This window comes from Cuculus canorus, chromosome Z (genome assembly GCF_017976375.1).
Source record: "Cuculus canorus isolate bCucCan1 chromosome Z, bCucCan1.pri, whole genome shotgun sequence".
Lineage (NCBI taxonomy): Eukaryota > Metazoa > Chordata > Aves > Cuculiformes > Cuculidae > Cuculus > Cuculus canorus.
This window is the reverse complement of record NC_071441.1, coordinates 25,701,950-25,721,089: the sequence shown is the minus strand read 5'-3', so window position 1 is coordinate 25,721,089 and position 19,140 is coordinate 25,701,950. Positions and strand designations below refer to the sequence as shown.

The following is a 19,140-nucleotide window of genomic DNA, read 5'->3' as shown; positions in this document are numbered from 1 at the left end:
CATGTGGAAAGGACATACAGCTGCACGTAGTGATGTGGGACTCAGTTGCTGCAGCAAGTGCAAAATGAGTGCACTGCTGAGATGTTCTTACCTGGTGCACTTCAACTTTGAGAACTAGTTAGCTGTGATAAATTAGTTTGTAGCTCTAAATTGGAGACATGTGGATTTAACAGATGGACCACTCAGTGGATAAGGAATTGGCTGGATGATCACGCTCAAAGAGTTGTGGTCAATGGTTCAGTGTCTAAGTGGAGGCTGGTAGTGATTGGCATTCCTTGGGGGTCAGTACTGGGACCAGTGTTGTTTCACATCTTTGTCACAGACGTGGACAGTGGGATTGAATGCACCCTCGGCAAGGTTGCAGACAACACCAAGCTGCATGGCTCAGGTGACACAGTGGAGGGAAGGGATGCCATCCAGGGGGACCTTGACAGTCATGGGAGATGGGCATGTGCAAACCTCATGAAGTTCAACAAGGCCAAGTGCAAGGTCCTGCACCTGGATCACGGCAATCCCAAGCACGTTTACAGGCTAGGTAGAGAATGGATTGAGAGTAGCCCTGAAGAGAAGATCGTGGGGGTCCGCTGGATGAGAAGCTCAGTATGACCCAGCAATGTGTGCTTCTGTTTAGAAAACCAACCATATCCTGGACTTAATCAAAAGAAGTCTAACCAGCAAGTCGAGGGACATGATTCTGCTGCCACTACTCTGCTCTTGTGATAGCTCCTTGGAGTACTGCATTCAATTCTGGAGTCCTCAATGCAGCAAGGACGCGTCTGTTAAGAGTCCAGAGGGCCACAAAGATGATCAGAGGGCTGGAGAACTTCTCTGTGAGGACAGCCTGGGAGAGTTGGGGTTGTTTAACCTCGAGAAGAAAAAGTTCCTTGGAGACCTTAAGGAGCCTTCCAGTACTTGAAAGGGACCTGCATGAAAGATGAGGAGGGGCTCTGTGTCAGGAGGTACAGTGATAGGATGAGGGGTAATGGTTTTAAGCTGAAAGAAGGGAAATTTAGATTAGGTATTAGTAAGAAATTTTTACTGTGAGGGTAGTGAGGCACTGGAAGAAGTTGTCTAGAGAAATTGTGAATGCCTCATCCCTGGAGGTGTTCAAGACCAGGTTGGATGAGGCTATGAGCAACCATGGTATGGAAGATTGGAACCAGATGATCTCTAAGGTTCCTTCCAACCCAAACCATTCTATGGTTTGCATAACTTTGAGACCAAAGAGCTTTTAAATTATGTAAACTCTGGTAAGGGTTTTTTAGGTTAGTTGGTTTGGATTTGGGTTGGTTCGTTTGATTTTTTTTTTCTTCGAAGAGAAACAGAGGCTGGGGAGGGGGGGGAGGCGTGGTCTTTTTTTCTCCATTTCATGTCTGAAGATCCTAAGCAAAGTAGTAATGTAGCCTGGCAACAAAATGCAGTCACCAAAATGTAACTTGTCTTGGATATCCATCACAGTCTTGTCACTGAAATGAGTGTTCAGTATCCACTTTTTTTTTTCATTTCCTCCTGATATTTTGCAGATTTTTTGTTGACACACATGCAGCTTTTGCATTGTGGTGTCATCAAATGTCCCTAAATCTGCTTCTCAACAAAATAGAGTTCAGTAGTATCCTGATGCTTAATACTAGGCAGGTGACAAGAATGGGGCACAGACAGGTCTGTCAAAGCATGGTAAGTGTTCAGAAGAAAATTGCACTGGAAAAAGAAGCAGTTGTTGTGGAAAACACCTACCAGATTACCAAAATCTCTACTTAAAATCGTAAGGCTGCCAGACATGCATACAATTACACTTTGTTACTCATTTTTACATTTCTTCTGTACATTTCTACATTTACAGCTCTTCTGCCTGGCATAATACAAACACTTTATGTAACCTTTTCAAATCTGCATGTCGTAAATGTGAGTCACTTTGTCCAGGAGCAAAGGGAAATTGCTTCAATAAAGGAAACCCACTACCTATTGCTAGAGCTTGCAAACACACTCACGCAGCATTGCTGAATCACTTTAGGCATTGGTTTATGTTCTGCGTCTGACATCTGCATATAAGGTGTTCTTGCAGACATTGAAACTTCACTACTCGAGTTTTTGCTGCCTGGGACCTATGTTTTAAGTGGTAGGCTTTTAAGTGTTTTGCCACAAAGATACTAAACTGACTGGTTTTAGTGACTTTGTCTGGAGCAGTGGCTATTACCAAACTTTAAGGTCTCGAATTCTTTTTCTTGGAGAGGCAGAAGAAGCACAGCACTTGGATGCATGGCTACTCTTGTAACTTTAGCATAAATCTTCTGAAATGGAGGAAAAATTAATTGAAAGCCACATTGGAGTCACATGAATCCAGTTTTGGAAAATGAAGGGAGATGAGACTCAGCTTGGGTCAGAAAATCATTCTGATAGCAGCTGAGCTGGAAGAATCTAATGTGTGGATTTCTTAACTGTTTTCTGCAAGAACATCCCAACAAAGCTGTTAAAATTATTCAAAGAACTACAAGAAAACTACTTTCACTAACTTTGACCAGTAATTATATAAAGGGGGAGAGGGAAGATGTAATACTGTCAGTTGCACTTGCTAATGACCTAGCATTTAAGCTAGCAGTAAGTATAATATGCCAGAAGAAAGAACAACTTAGTAATAAACATTCACACCCTCTAAGCCTCTCACCCAGCCCCAGCAGCAAGATCCAGAGAGGAGAGTGACAGGCAGAAGTTCAGCTTCATGAAGTGTGACCTGCAGCAGCTGGGGAAGCAGTTGATAGAGAGAAAACCAGTGTGGACTAAAGGAAGTGTGAAGGAGGAGTGTAGCTATAGTAACCCATCGTTACTATAAATTCAGTCAGTGGGGTTATTCTGGTAACTCTATTTTTGTCTACCTATTTGTGATTTAATATAACAGGAAATTGATAGCTGAAATGTGGCAGCTGTAGAGGACCTGCTGAGGTGGTGTAGCCATCTCCAGAAGCTTCAGCAGAAGCAGCTACAAGAAGTGCTTGCAGTCCCATTGAAACAACAAAGCAAGCATTCAAAGATGAGAGAGCTATAGTGCAGTAGCAATGGAGTGCATACATCTTTGGTCTAATTGCAGCTGTGTAATGTTCAAAGAGAAGTGAAGCCTGCATTGTTCTTCTTAAATGTTGTGTGGAGAAGACATACTCTTTTTCAACAGGAACTCTCCTTAGGTGGTTTGACTTAAGGGGCTACACAATTTATGGAGGTTTAGTATCTTTACAGGAGTCTAAGAAAGATAAACTGTGTTTGCATGGGAATGATAGTGTGTGTGGATTCCTGATACTTAACGGTAACCAGTATAACTAAAGAAAAAATGCTTACTTGTAGAAAATTCATGTCTAGCCTGACCCATGTGGCTTGAATCATGTTGGCCAAGTAAGACCCTGTGGATTTCATTACTGTTTTTCTAACTTCACTGAGAATGCTGCCTGCAGGAAGGCATCTGTAAGCAGCTATTCTAGACCAGTCCAGTTAAGTCCCACCAAGCGGCAGAATGGGCTGGTGAGGGAGATGAGAGCAGACTTCTCCACAGACAGTAGTTGAAAGATATGAACTAACAGCAGCTACGTTATGGGAAGCGTGGCTGCAGCATAGTATTCATCAATGGCACCTTCTGTTCAGATTTTTCTCCTCATCTCTTATGCAGAACTGTGGTAACCAGGTATCTGTGCCATTTTATTAGGGAGATTTTGAAACCTGTTTGAATAGCAGTAGTTCAGGGGGTAGAAGAAAGCAAATGTTATCTTGCTTTCCAGAGTGATAGTGAGGTGGAGTTGCTGAGGCAGAGTTCATTTTTTGTCATTGTTTTATAGCACCTGCAATAAGGCAGCTGTCTTCTGGAAGAATCACCATCTTTGTCCCAGTTCATAGGCCAAACTTCAGCTACAATAAAATGAGTAAATAATAATAACAATTAAAAAAAAGTGGAGAACAGATAAACATGGACAAAGTTTACATCCATGAAGTCCTGAAGAATCCATAGGATGTCTGCTTTTAAAAAAGGCAAGGTTGTTAAGTCTTTCAGGAGCTGCTTGTGAGGAACACATAAAGACTTCGCAAAGAACAGTTGAAAGCTGAAAGAAGAATGTGAAAATAATTTTGTGAATGAGGGTAGAGAGGGACTTCTATCAAATTAAATGAAGCCCCTATTACACCAAGTTTCTCTCTGCTGATGGTTGGTTAGATAATTTGTTTTCTGTCATTAACAATCCCATACAAATATGGAGAAAATACAAGAAAAATTGTTTAGAAGAATGAACCTGCTTATCTTATCAGAAGCCTTTAGACATTATGTACCCAGAACCAGTCCTTTACGATCACGTCAGTGGTTAGGTTTGCCAGACCTTTAAAACCTTTACACTCTAATGGAAATAATTATTGAGCAATGTATAATATTCTTCCTGGTAACTCTAATACTTATATTTTTGTCATCCCTGTTTGTTTTTTTTAATTTCATTTATTTTAGAGGACAGACTATAGCCTTGTCTCTAATTTGCACCATTGTTAAATAGCTTCAGTTCATTTGATTTCTTATTATCTGAATGTGAGCTGCCTTTACATACATTATGTGTGTCTGATTAACACTTTTCTTTTATGAAAATAACAACTCTAAATTTTGCAGAACTATCCTGAAAGCAATGACCTGTAAGAAAAACAATGTTAAAATCATGCTTAATATATTCACAGGATCATGTACAAACTTAAACCTGATTTGAAAGGATTTAAGTTATCATTTATTTTGCTATGTTGAAAAAGGATTTCAACTTCGAGTGATGTAGAGCGAGTGGAAGAGCCATATCTAGAGAACAGGAATTCATGAGACAGCACATCTGGTGGTAGAATATTTATATTATGTGGTGCGTATATTCCACATACCTGACTGTCTGTATTATATTCTGTTTTCATGCTGTAGCCTGTTGGTTTGCTTTATGGCCTCAAGTTACACCAGGCAAGATTTGGACTGGATATTAGGAAAAATTTCTTCACTAAAAGTGTCGTCAAGCACTGGAACAGGCTGCCCCAGGGCGTGGTTGAATCCCCGTCCCTGGAAGTATTTAAAAAACATATAAGCATGGTGCTTAGGGATATGGTTTCGCTTTGGACTTGTTAGTATTAGGTTTACAGTTGGACTCAATAATCTTAAGGATCTTTTCCAACTTGGATGATTCTATGATTTTGCAAGGCAGACTGACTAAAATATAAAATGTGGGACTATTCAAGGTGGAATTACTTAAGCATTATGAGATACAGTGAAGGAATTTTGTAGCTTGAGGTGAAAATAACAATGTCATTACAACAAAACTCTCTATTATTTGCTAATTTTTACTTGTATATAGAGCAAAATAAAGAGGTGGGATGATATGATCCCATTCATGTTCAACGTAAAGCTGAGTCTAGCAGAGTCTGTCTGGGATGCTTTTTCTCTTAACAGTTTAGAAATTTTGGGATTTCTCCTGGAGCACTTCGGAATAAAATATTCAGACATATCTGCCTGAAATGCAGCTCTTTTGCTACTGCTTATCTGCTCCTATTTAACAGGCATCTCATGGTAGGTGGAAGAGGAATGCCTCTGCCTTCTTTGAAGTACTGGCAGTCTGGGGCAGTGGTACAGGGAATGGGCAATTTCTCAGTTTGCAGGGTGGCAGGAATTGTAACTTACATTATACTTAATCGTATACTTTTATGCTTTCCTTGTCAGTATCTACATAAGGTACAGCTTAACCCAATTTTGTGTGGAAGTCTTGCTTTTCTTGCCACAAGTAATGTTTGTTGAAAACCTTGGGTGGCAAAAAACTGTACCTGATTCTGATTGTGGACTAAAGAGAAATCCAGAGGTCCCTCTACCAAGATAAGAGTATAGTTGCTGTACAGCACAAAGCACTGAGGTAGCATAAGTTCAGTGTCCACTGAGATGTGTTCAGGAGGTGATACATCAATTTTGAGGAGGTAGCTTTTTACTTGTTCAGACTTCACTTGTCCTCCTGCGGCCAGTAGAAGGAGAAACCTAACCTTCTTTTATGCTGTGAGAGTGTGACTTGTCTTTTCTTTATTCATCTGGGTGGCTGACATTAGCACTTATGTGAATCAAGGGACTGATCCTGGTAGAATCTTGTAGTTGTATCAGGTCTCTTGTAACTGCTTGGCTGGACACAGAGAAGCTCTTGCTAGCCCACAGTACCAATGCATAGATTTTGCGGGCTGGAGAGGAAAGAGCAGGTCTGTCCTTTTCCGCAGCAGCAGCACCAAAAGTGAAGATTAATGTATTAAAGTCAGCAAGACTGGCTGATCTGAGAGAAATGAGGTTGTGTGCATTCACACATGCAAGTTTATGTTGCTATGATTCGCCAAGGAGGACAGATCCTGGCCTGGCATATTAGGACCCATAGTATCAGAACCAATAAAAGATAGCTTAATCTTAAGATGACAATATTTTTATGAGTTTCTGTGTTCATTGTCAGTACAAAACCCACAAAAGCACCTGTGCAGTAGACAGTAATATTCTCATTAGCAGAAGGAGGACAGTAAAACTTAAAACTTTTGCTTTATTGTGTCTCTTTATGTGGCATGGACAGTTGTCACAATGTGGCCCATTTGCTGCAAAACCAGTTAGTCTCATAGTCTATAATTCATCAGCTGCAGTTGTTTATCCTGCTGATTGTTATCATCCTTTCATTTCTTAGAGCTTCGGAAGGTGTTGATAATAAGTTAAATGATCCAAGAGTCACTGTACAGTTCCTATAACCTGTCAGCTGTACAGTTGCAGCAGATATATAGACTTGGGGCCACTTTCTGAACCTCTGCATGAGGCTAATAGGAATCAAAATTTCTTTCCGTCTCCAAAAGAGAGAACTCATGACACAGGAGGTTGCTGAATTTTATTTCTTGCTCTGCAGTGGGAGAGTATTAAAGAGGAATTGAAAGAAATAAGGAGCTTAGGTTTGAAACTAGTTTTTACTGCCTTCATGTGCATTAAAAGAGGTGCTTGAGTAAGGAAAAATGCATGAGAGAGAGAATTTTTTCCATTTGCATTTGTAGATTCCAATATATGTATTTTTGAAGTAATGAAATGGATGAATTGAAACATTTCCCCTCAGGCTTGAGAAGCAGCTTTGTTTTTCTTCCTTGGGTTCTGTTCTCAATTGCAAATAATAGCAATAAAGAAGTTAGACCAAAACAAGTTTTTATATTAAGACAAAATCCAAGGTTTGTTTTGCTGTCATTTTAAGGCTTGTGAAAACAAAAACATGTCATTTGTTAAGCTTTTGACCAGCTTTTGTTTGGGGTAACTGCTATCAGTTTTTTCTCAAACATTTATTAAAAGTACTCTGATTTCATAACAGTGTTTTTCTCTTAAACCCATTGCTGATTGGTGCAAGAATAATAGGTAGTTACCAATGGTACTCTTGAATAGGAGTGAAAATTAAAAGAAAGGTAACCTTATAGGTAAGGTCTACACCGTACTTGTTGAAGACCTTATGTCTGCCCTCCAGAAACTGTAGATCTTCTTTGGAATTCGCAGGAATCCTACAGGTATTGTTTATGAGCTTGAACTGTGAAACTATGATCCAGAGTTGTCCTCTTGAAATCACATTGCCAGATTACCAGCTGTTTTTCTTTTTTGTAATGACTTCTGCTCTCTCATTAATAAAATACAGTACTCTGCTATCTGCTGCTTTTTCAGACATAGTCCCTTGCTGCAGCAGTAAACAAGATGGGCATCCAGCTATGAAGCAGAAACTGCTTGTATGTGTATTGGTTTGATCAAAGTTACATAATTACTGCTTTTGTTGGGCATTAATCATTCATGAATAGAGGCCTTTCAAGGAAAGAAAAATGTGAATCTCCTTAAGACAAAGCCAAATCTTTTTAATAGTCAAAGAAGCAGTCTAAGAATGGTGGTGTTGTTTGTTCCCACCAAATTGCCTGCTCTGAACTGTTACGCAACTGCAAGTTCTGCTTGGTGTGCAGTCTAAATTATTTAGGAGCTACACGTCTCTGTCTTTTCTAAAAATAAGCAGTCACTGTAGCATATGTTGTTCCAAGAACTGTAACAACAGTAGTTTTGTGTGTTTGCACCCTTCCTTATGTAATTCCCACTCCTGAAATCTTTTCGTGCAAGTCCTGAAGCAGTTCTGACCATGAAAATTCTGTTGTTCTTTGCTTCCACTGATAGTCTTTTGTTTGTTTAATGGGAGGTAATACCTGAAAATGGGCACCAAAATGTTATCTTGAAGCTGGTGAAAATAAGCCATGCCAAGGGAAAGATACTCCTTTCCTGACAACCTTCTTTCCCTTCCAAATGGTTTTATTATCCCTTTCCATCTTTTCTTAAGAATTCCCATCTTGACTGATTTTGTATTTTGACTCAATTCTGACATTTTTTTAATCCATCCAGCAAGTTTGTCTAGCCAGTGTGAGAAAGTTTCAGAGAGAGTCTCAATGTATGTGTATACATTATCTATCACAATTTGGCACTATTCTTTTGAACCCTTCTCTCTCCTGCAAGCCCTGTTCGTTAAGTTCAAGACATTTCACTCTATGCATATAGAGATTTTTCTTCCTCATTACTTTCATTTCTGTCTGAATTCCCCCTCGTTAATGCATCATTTGCACTGACTGTTAAGCAGAACTTAATAAATACATTTGTATGCAGGATCTGCGTTTAAACCATCTGCCTGTGTTGTGATGCCTTGGCATGCATGTACATTTGCCCAGAATTCGTGACTGTTTCTTCCAGAAGATAATGCATGCTGTTTTGAATACCTGAAGTAGGCTGAATGTCCAGTTAGATTGGAAATGTCTTCAGTTAGAATCCAATGTCTAAATTATTTGGGGAATTTGAAAAATCTCAATCTGTACAACCAGAGAATTGACTTCTATATCTTTTGCTTCAACATAGTGTTCCTTTTAAGTCTTTTAATCGAAAAGCAGTCATGTCTCTGAGGTCTAGGAGGTAAAGATGACACAGCATTGTTATTACAGGACTGATTAAGAGTTTAGCATATAATGTTATTAGTGAAATCTGTTTTTATCAAACTCATTCTTGAATTCTTACTTTCTATGCAGACTGCATCCTCAGCTATTAAAGGTGCTATCCAGCTGGGAATAGGATACACAGTAGGAAACCTTACATCAAAACCAGACAGAGATGTTCTTATGCAAGACTTCTATGTAGTGGAAAGTGTCTTCCTGCCAAGGTAAGTACAAGCCTATTCAATTTATTTTCAATAGAATTTTGGTATGAAATGCTTAAGTAGCTATTTGAAACAGGAATTTTTTTCCAGTTCTAATGAAATGGGAATAGAGTGAGTTTAATACATGAGAACTTGAAATTTTTCCTGTCTGCATGTTGTCACTGAAAATGAAGATGGGGAGAAAACTGAGAAGCTCACACTTCAGATGAAGATTTGAGACTTCAGTTTTGGAGAAGTAAAGTAATTGTGACGTTTTGAGTTTAAGGAGCTGTTAATTACAAAATTACAATTCAAGTTAATTACAATTGCAAGTGACTTGTGGATCTGTATGCAAAGAACTATTGGGTCCAACGTTCACAGGCATAGTTGAGTTTGTAAAAACTGAGAATAAAACCTGCTATTTTGTTGAGGTGTTGCCAAAGTTGAGTAAAATTCAGGTACTGCAGTGTTATGACTAATACAAGAGTTTACACTACACTGTAAAATTTTAGCCAGAACTTCAGCCTGTGATGAGGCTTAGCATTACTGCTTTGCGTTTGGCTGCCTCAGCTTCTATCACTGCCAAGCTGATGGTATAGAATTTGTAATAATACAGTTATGCTGATGAGACAAATCAAGGTCATACTGATTTCGGGGCCTCAAAGCTTTAAGTACAGTGCTGTGTATGCTAGGAATGGATGAAGTAGATTTAGGAAAAATATATTTCATAACCAGGATGACTTGTTCTGTTCTCTGCTGTCATGGTTCTTTGAAGTGCTAAGTACCGGAAGGGTCCATCTTTTCCATAATTACATGCTATGTATGCAGTATTCCCTAAATTTGGGAATGCTATCTGTGACTTTTTCAAAGTTTTGTTCAAGTTTGAATACTGCTTCATAGACTGTTTCCAATTTGCAATCCTTAAAATATACAGATGTCTCAAAAACAAAGTTAAACTGCCAATGTACAAAATAATTGGAAAATTTATTCATGTGAAATGTAGCTTTTACATGACATTCCTTGGTTCCAAGTAATTGAGGGTGTTCGTATCCTTGGTATGGTGTTAACTATAAGGTTTGTGCAGTTTTTCTCTTGTAGATAAGGTAAATATAGAGAAGTTAACCATGCACATGTGTTTTCATACAAAAAATTTTTGTTTGTTTAAAAAAATCCAAATTACAGCTGAGAAATTTGCATAGCATGTAGCAGAGTTTTTATTGGTCTGACAAGTGAGAGTAAGCCAGCCATCATTTATAAATTGAGTGACTGTGACAGCGATATAGACCTCTATAGTTTGTATGGCTGTGATACCAGCTTTGTTGTTCATAGCAACTAAACTAAACATACATGCCAGAACTGGTTTATTACATAGCACGGTTTTGAGTAAAAAATCTAATCTCTATATTTCTTAACATAGTTGTAAAGGAACAAGTAAAATAAAGTGGGGTGCAGTTCATAATACCGTGTATGTCTTCTCTCGTGTGAAACTTAATGTATGTACACTCAGAAATTAGATTACCCTGTTGGTTTCCTGTTGTTTTAAATAAGGTACAAAGAGATATCCTTTCTGACATAAAGGCAGAAGGAATAGCCCATTGGCACTAGCATAAAAGTTATTTTAAAAGATATAGTAGCATCTTTCTGGACAGTTTTCCTATAAATAAATAAATGTGTGAGCATAATTAGACAAATTATGTAATGGCCAGAGCACCGTAGTGGTTTTTTTTTTGTTGTTCTCACATAGCTAGCTAGTAAGCAGGAGTATATGTATAGCCTCTATAAAGAACACTTGCTGATGACATTCTCTGTAAAATTGGAAACTGGCTATCCATTGCAATCAAAAATAAAACCATGACACTTGATTTCTGCTAATACACAGAAATGTCAAATTTCAGGTCCTTCCTATGTCTCAATGTAGCATACGCATGCATTTGTCTAAAATGGTTTCAATTCAAAGTGGTGTTAGTTTGCATAAATTGTAATAATTTAAGATAACACATAATAGTACAGGCTGCTTTCCTGCTGTTTGAGGGTGCTGGGACACTGAGTTTTTCATGATGGCATTGTGTGGATCACTCCTGATTCATATTTATATGTAGCTTTGTTACCCTAGTCAGAGGTAAGAAGCTAAGGTTTTGTGTGTATTCCAGATAATGGCTGCCCTCCCAAAGCACACCCCAGGAGCTCTTCACTTTGTCGTAAGAGGGTACCTACAGTAAGGCAGTACTGTTAAAAGTCTTTACTTTAATAAATCCCCTTCCCCCATCCGCTCCACTTTGGATTGGTCTGGATTGAAAGCAATTAGTTGAAATATGTTGTACGGACAGGTGCAGTGGGCTGACCTCTACCTGGAAGCATACTGGAGCAAGCCAAGGTTAAGTAAGCTTTTTGACAGGTGTCTGTAGCTGCAGGAGAACCTGACAGTGCACCGTGTGTGACACTGAAAGCAGGTTCTTGCCAAGCAGAGTATCATTTTTGCATTCACTTTTGATTTGCATAGTTCAGTTGGTACTCCAAGGAGGCTACCAGCTGAACTTTCCCTTCATTTTGGCCAGTTCACAGCAGCTTTCTACTTCTCAAGCTATCCTGTTTCACTTTCCTCTCAGGTTTTTCTTGCATCTTCCTCACTTCATCCGGATCTGGAAGCGAGGTGAGAGGACAACTTTGTTGCTTTGACAGCAACAGGAATGCTGTGGTTGTGGCAGTGATAAAACAGAACTGAGCTAGTAGAAATGCAGTGAAACAGCAGTCTATGCTCCAGTGAGCAAAATAATGTTATATGTGCCCTTTTGCTGTTGGGCAAAATAGCCAACAGTTGTTAATTCATTTTATCAGTTGTACAGGGTAAATGGGTTAAATAAATAAACTAAATAAACTGGGTTAAATAGGTAAGAATTTAGCCCAGAATCATGTAGACAAAGTAATTTTGAGTGAAGTACGCAGACATCTGTACAGCAACTGGGTTTGAATTGCAAAGGTGTTTGCGTTTATTTGTGTAGTGTAGTGGTGGATGGGGTGGAAAAGTGTCTTCCGCTTTCTGCTTCATTGTGACATCCTTGTTGTCCCTTTTTCTTTGGACTTGTCTGGAAGTTTATAACATGTTGCTTCTGAGAACTAAGTGAGGTGGTATTAGTGTCTCTTGTAAAGGAGATCATTGAGAACCACCATCCAACCAGACTGAATTTAAATGGCACTATGCAAGTGTGCTCCTTGTACTGAGAAGCAAAAGCAATCCACAGTGACCCAGCTGATTCGGAAGATAGTGTCTGAAATCTTCACCAAGCTCCGTAAACAGGGTGATACCACAGGAGGAACTACTGTGGTTGTTCCTCTCTTATGGCTTTTAAACAGTGCTTTGGAAATCCAACAGCAGAATTTCTTACCTGGTGCTGGTATTGCTGCAGCAGTGACTGGAAGGTTCAGTGGGAAGGCTGTGTGTCCTGCATGTGCTCTCTACACTCAGTCCTTTGACTCAGCTGTGTGGGACTTACTTTCCCCTTCTTGCGTTGTGCTCTGTGCCCATGACTTCCTTGGTTGTAACCAGTTCATTTCTTGATGGCACATTTTGTCTTCAAATCAGTCATTTGTTCAGTGTTTTGACAGCTGTTTGATTCAAATGTGCAGCTGGCTCCAAGTAATGTGGTCGTAGTTAGAAAGGCATATTGCTGAGCTCATAAGCTTGACTGTGTCAGACAGCAGTGGCTCAAGCTGGTCACAAGGCTTGGGGCCGTGCAGCTGCCTGGGAGTTGGCAATGTGGGCAGCTTGCAAGGCATTTCCAGCAGACATGTAATAAGTAGGCACATTTTCTGTGGTGATGCTTGACGAGCCAAACAGAAGCTGCTCCATTCTGCCAGCTAGATTTGGCTAGTCAGTTGTATGCAGCTTCAGAAATGCAGAGCATTTGGAGCAAGGCAATATATTTCAGGCTCCATCTCTGTTTTCTTAGTTGGAGGCTGCTGCTAAGCACAGCTGGCAGTCTGACATTTTGCAGCAAGGTGTTAATCAGTCTTGTTTGCTTCTCTTGCTGATATGCTTTATTTCCAGGGTCTAGACCCTGCATATTGAGAACACTTGCTATAGTTTGTATTTTAAGTAGCAAGTCTGTAATGTGCTGTTGACTTGTATGCACTCTGCAGCTACAGTAATCTGCACAGTGAACTGGCTCAATTACAAATTGCTTTCTTGTGATGCTAACGTCACTACTTTCTGCTATTTAATGTCAAAAGCTTGGTATTGTGTTATGATAGCATTTGGATAACAGCCCAAGTAAGTAGTCAGAATTATTAGGAGAAGTAAAACCTTGGACAGATTTTTACCAGTCTGTGTTTTGCCCTGCATCTAAAACTCAAGTATGCTGTTTTCTGATATGTTTTTGAGTGATTTAGAGAAAGAAGGAAAACTGACACTTGCCCTTGGAAATGTATTTGTACCAAACTGTATTATAGGTTACCTGATGGACTAAGTAGTGTCTTTGTGATAAAAGAAGTGTAGAATGCTCTGCAGATTCCATGTGAATAGTACTCAGATGTTCACACGGACACTTAGTTGTTGTAACTTGTGACAGTGTGTCTTTCCAGTTGGGCAGTTCCACAACACAGATAAGAAAGTGGCCTGAAGCCTTTGATAAAAGTGCTGCTGCTCTTTTTTGGTGCTTCTGTTGCAGATACGTGCAGAATTACCCAAGTTCTGACACACTTTTTCTGGTCTATGAGTAGAGTGATAGCAGACACAGAAGGACATTGTTTCTCTTTGCAAAACAAGTAGTATTCAAAATGGGGATACTGTGGCAGCATAAGGAAAAACATGTTCATTTTTAATTACTGATCTTTGCTGCTTCTGTTAGTGTCAAATCCTTGTTCAGCTTGTGATAACCTGGATGCTTGTGTTGTTGTGTAGACGAAGTGTTTTTAAGGTATTCTGAGATCACCTGCTTTAATGGTATCTCCAGTTGGTTATGCAAGTCATATCATCATCGTAAGAAAATATGTATTCAGCTGTTACATAGATATGATTGATTTGACTTGTTTTGAAGATACTTATGTTCGTAGTTGTGTTTTAGAGCTGTCTTGCAGGGAACTGCTTAGGACAGCATATAGTAACAAAAACTACAGGAGAACTCGTAGTGAGAAATAAGGATATTACCACTGGACTTTATCCCACCCAAAAAAACCCAAATGCACACCTCTTTGTACAGGTACCTATTTCCGTCATGTGAGAAACAATGACTTTCCTGAAATGATATATAGGAAATGAATACACTGTAGTGAATACAACTGATCTGTCAGTATGTATTTATTGGATACAGTCTGTGGAGTTTAAAAACATTTTGATGTATTGTAAAAGAGTAGTACTGTTCTAGCCAAGAACAGTAAACCAGTGATTGGTTACTCTTAGTTTTTAATTGTAGATGTTTTATTTTGATTTTAAGATTTAAAAAAGAATTGCTTTGACATGACAGCACTGGGGTATTCCTCCTCTTCACTCTTTTCAATATATAGAGAAGAGTATATAGGGGTCCAGTGTGACTATTTCTTTTGTCGACAGCCTATTAACACTGTTCTGCAATGAAGGCTTGCTACCATAAGATGCAGCCGGCCTTCTCTGCCCCTTCAGCTAGTATCAGGAGATACTATCTCCTGATTGTGGCCTACCAAGGTGAAAAACACAGAAAATAAATGCCACCAAGAAACATGTCTGTGTGTCTTGTCAAGCAAATTTTTGCAAGCCAGAGGATTAAATGCACATACGGTCATTTGTAGTGCTTGATTTCAAAAAAAAATCTAAAATTTAAGTACTAAAGCATAGTAAGATTAATGTCCTCTTTTATTCTACCCACCAATGTTTTGCTTTTGTGTGCTCTTACAGCTCAGGTTATTAAAATACCTCATAAGTTACAGTTGCTTCCTTGTCTTTCCAAAGCCTGTATTGTTTGTCATAGCTTTTATACCCAGGCTTGGAATTTCTCAAGCCAGGAAGTTTTACATTTGTGTCGAGCTTGCTGCTTGCGTCACAGAAGAGCTTACTTTTGAGATCCTGTATTCTGTTAGGCAGTGAAGGTAAAACTACCTAATATGTTCAGCAGAAATGGCAGAGTATGATAAAAAGCTCTGCAGGCCTTTAGTAAAAGGTTTTTTTAAAGATGATTTTACGAAGAGTAAAGAAACTTGACTGCATAGCAAAATTGACTATTATATCTGCAATAAAGGAAGCTCATGTTCCTGTACTTGCAATCATCCCCTCTGTAGAAGTTGTTTGAAAAGAATTGCTATATTTGCAGTTATTCTGGAATACATCTCCACCAGCGGACTGAGTGTTGGTCATTTTACTCTGTGTGCGCTTAGGAAATGGATTAGACCCATGGTATTACTGTAGCCAACCTCCCATCTTCAATTCAACTTGGTGAAGTTTCAACAACACACGTTCTGGTATAGTAAGGATATGTAATCTATTCCTTACCATGTTTTCGCAAAATAAGTTTTTGAGTTATGGCTGAAGGAAGCAGATTTATGTATTCTTAATGTATTTATTTTTATGTATTTATCAGTTTTTTTTGTACTGAAAGGTAGGGCTTTTTGTAAAGTTTAGATGATTAATCTTCCCTTACAATGATGTGATGCTTCAGTATAGCGCACTCTGTTCTGTTCTTGTCTGCATTTTAAAACAATTAAATAAATTTACAAATGTGCCCCCAGTTTCCCAGTGTAGCTATATTACCCCTGTACCATCCTTATGTTGCACAAAAATTCAATGACACATATCCAGCTATATAAAACTTTATGTCAGATGATATTGGCAGTCTTCTGAGCAGCTGAAAGACCTTATAAGAAAAAGCATTAGCCAAACTTAACTCTAAAGAAAAACTGACATCTTCAGTTGTATCCTATTGATTTCAGTTTTTTATTATATAATGGAGTAATAAAATACACGTGGATTTGATTTTAATACCTTGAAGGTATGATCCTGTAGACAATAAAGTGATCTGATGAGTTATTAGGACTAGGCAGCCTTCACTTGCTGTTAACCATACGGTTTAGCACTCCAAGAATCAGTGTTCTAATGTCTATGCATTTATCCTTGGTCATCTACAACAGCCTTTTTTATCATGATTTTTATGCAGAAATCAGGTTATTTTTTCCCCTGCCTTAGTCTCCTATTCAAGGGTCTAAAGTATAGACAATATATGCATTTGTGGACCCTGAGAAAGCTTGGTCTCCAGCTGACACTGTTTAATTAGAAGCAGTTCGATTCTGTACGTTATTGGTGCTATGCATGCAGAGGCAGCTAAGTGTGTTGAGTAGATTTCCGTTGTCAAATTTTTGTTAATGGAAGGTGTCAGGTCTATATGACAGGCATTAATTGTACAGAATCAGAGTTTTAAAAACTTTAATGATGTCTAATTTATCCTTTGCAGGAATATTGCTTAGAATTTGTTCTCATATCTTTGTGAATTCCTAGCTTTTTCTCTTTTTTTTTTGTATACTTTGGATATTCTTAGTGCCAAGCTTAGAGGTACATGCCGCGTCTCTGAACAATTTAGTTAGAGTAAATGAGTAAAGTAATGTTGGAAGGGCTGACTTCCGCCACTGTGTCAAGTTTTGGATACTATACTCAACTTAGTCTTACACTGTTCTTGTTTGTGTTGAAATCAGTGTAGAATGTTACTATTCTGCCTGAAAACATTCTTTTAGTTTCCACCATATGAGGATGCCATTTTCTAAATAGTGCTGAGAGAACCAATGTTTGCTGGCACCAAAAAAAAACCAGGTAGTCCTCCTTCCTACCTTCTGCCCTCTGTATTGTGCTGTCCTTAGTGTATGTCTGATTTTCCTGCAAACCAATTCAGGTCTCAAGATGAACTTGTTTTTTTAATGTGAATTTGGTTTGCTATGTTGACCTCCAAACTTTTCACAAGAGTGCACGTGAGGCAGGGGGACGCTTCCTGTGTCAGTAAGCTATTAGACTGTCTAACCTTGGAGGGGTATCAGAAGTCATAGCATTACTTTAAACTCAATCTTGATATAAATAGGTACATGTGGTAAAAAACATAATTTCCTTTATGGTGGGAGAAAGGATTTGCTGGTAGGATTCTGTGTCTCACAGACATTTCTGTTACACTGATTAATGGTGATAAGGAGGTTTATCCGCTTTTGACTCTTGTCTCAGAAGGCCAATGGCTGAGTTAGGCAGCTTTAGAGTAAAACTAGCTGCAAGAAAGAAGTCACTAAAAATTTCTCAGTAATAACTGGATGTGGTTTGCTTTTGTTTTTGTTTTCAGCGAAGGGAGCAATCTCACCCCTGCTCATCATTACCCTGACTTCAGATTTAAGACGTATGCACCTCTTGCCTTCCGCTATTTCAGAGAACTTTTTGGTATCAAGCCTGGTGATTACTTGGTAAGAGCTTGCAGTTTTCCTTTGAGTTAAATATTACTATAATGCATACTAGTTCTGTAGTGACAGAAGAGGATGCTTTAATGGTGCCCAAATGGTTGGTAGATTTTATGTGTAATGGTTCATAACTAGTGAATATTTTCAGTGTTTTATGAAAATTTTATTTCTGCATCTTTGAGATGATTCCTGTAAAAACCTGCCTTGTTCATTATCTAGAGTAACTTGAGTATTACTGCTCATTCAGGTCGTTGTATCTGGAGAAGTTATAATCAGTACTTGTGTGACTTATACCAATTCAGTTCAAATAAAGTGCTCTTGTGTTATTTGCATTATTTATTCACTTCATTAAAGAAGCATTTGTCTGCCAGTGTTCCCGTCTAGCTCTGAGAAAAGTGAGTAGCAGGGTAAAAAAGAAGCATTTTAGAGTATCTCCGTTGTTCTTTGTAATAGTTTGAAGACTTAACTCAGTATTCAACTGTTTATGTGAAAAAAAAGTGATCCATTTGTTGCCACCATAAAAGCAGGCTTTACTGTGTTAGATGTAAATTGTGCGCTGCCAGGGATGCAGATTCACTATTTTACTTCTCTTCTAGCTCTGCTTTTGTAAGGGTAGTGTGAAAGCAAAGAGCTCGATTGTTTTTCAGATGCTTGCCTCATGTTCAGTTTGTCTCATGCAGGCCTACCACATCTATCAGAGTTCAGTCAGCTTTATTGTTAACTTGTTTTGAATGGGTTTTTAGAGTTTATATGCCATTATTTGTAACTGTTTCTTTAAAACAAAAAGAATTTAAAAGAGCTTGAATGAATTAAAAAAGAAATAAAATTATTAAATGAAACATTACTTAATATACTACTTCACTGAGTTCTGTTGTGTTCCAATGTCTTATAAGGATATTTTTCCTTCTTGGAAAATGAGTCTAAAAGCAAAACTTAGCTGGTTTTGCTTTTATTTAGATTGATTTTGAGTATCTGATTTGAATTCTTCAGTACTATGTATGGATTTTATATTACTAGCCCTCATGGCAATAGTTATATATAAAACCAGATCATTCCTTTGCATTATAGATTTTTGTAGCAAGGAAGTGCAATTGGGTTGGAGTTCTATAAACATATCATTATGTAATATGTTTACCTGTATCCTTTCATTGACCTGTTGAAAGACAAAGGTTTAGGACTGTGTTGCCAGCTGCTAAAAGGAATGTACTTCCTAGAGCAACACTATATTCACCTGCAACTTCTGTTTCATCTAAGGAGGAATTTGCAGTACCTTAAATTAAAGACAATAAAAAGACTCGCTTGCTGTTGGTAGGAGATTTGTGGCACTCAGTGTAGCTACAGAATGACTAAGTTGTTGGTAAGAGATTTGTGACCCTCATTGTAGCTACAGGATGACTAATCACTGAGGGAAGTTCTCAGTAAAAGCAACTTGTTGCAGATTCTTTTTCCTCTTGGCATAACAAAAGACAATAGTTATGTGTTTCTATGGGAAAGGGGCAACTAGAAAAGGTAGTTTCAATATTGTGTGCCTTTCTTTCTTGAAAATGCAAAAGCATTTTTCCTTCAACAATCA

General features: G+C 38.5%; 1 protein-coding gene across 7 annotated transcripts in view; it reads left to right on the top strand.

Moving 5' to 3' along the window:
• PIP5K1B (phosphatidylinositol-4-phosphate 5-kinase type 1 beta) overlaps window positions 1–19,140 on the top strand; it is a 101,310-nt gene that overhangs the window by 33,181 nt on the left and 48,989 nt on the right. For all 7 annotated transcript variants that reach the window (XM_054054811.1, XM_054054807.1, XM_054054812.1 and 4 more), the window contains 2 exons: window positions 9,073–9,203; window positions 17,456–17,573. In XM_054054811.1, the coding sequence (XP_053910786.1) occupies window positions 9,073–9,203; window positions 17,456–17,573 (249 nt within the window). The remainder of the gene's footprint in view (window positions 1–9,072; window positions 9,204–17,455; window positions 17,574–19,140) is intronic.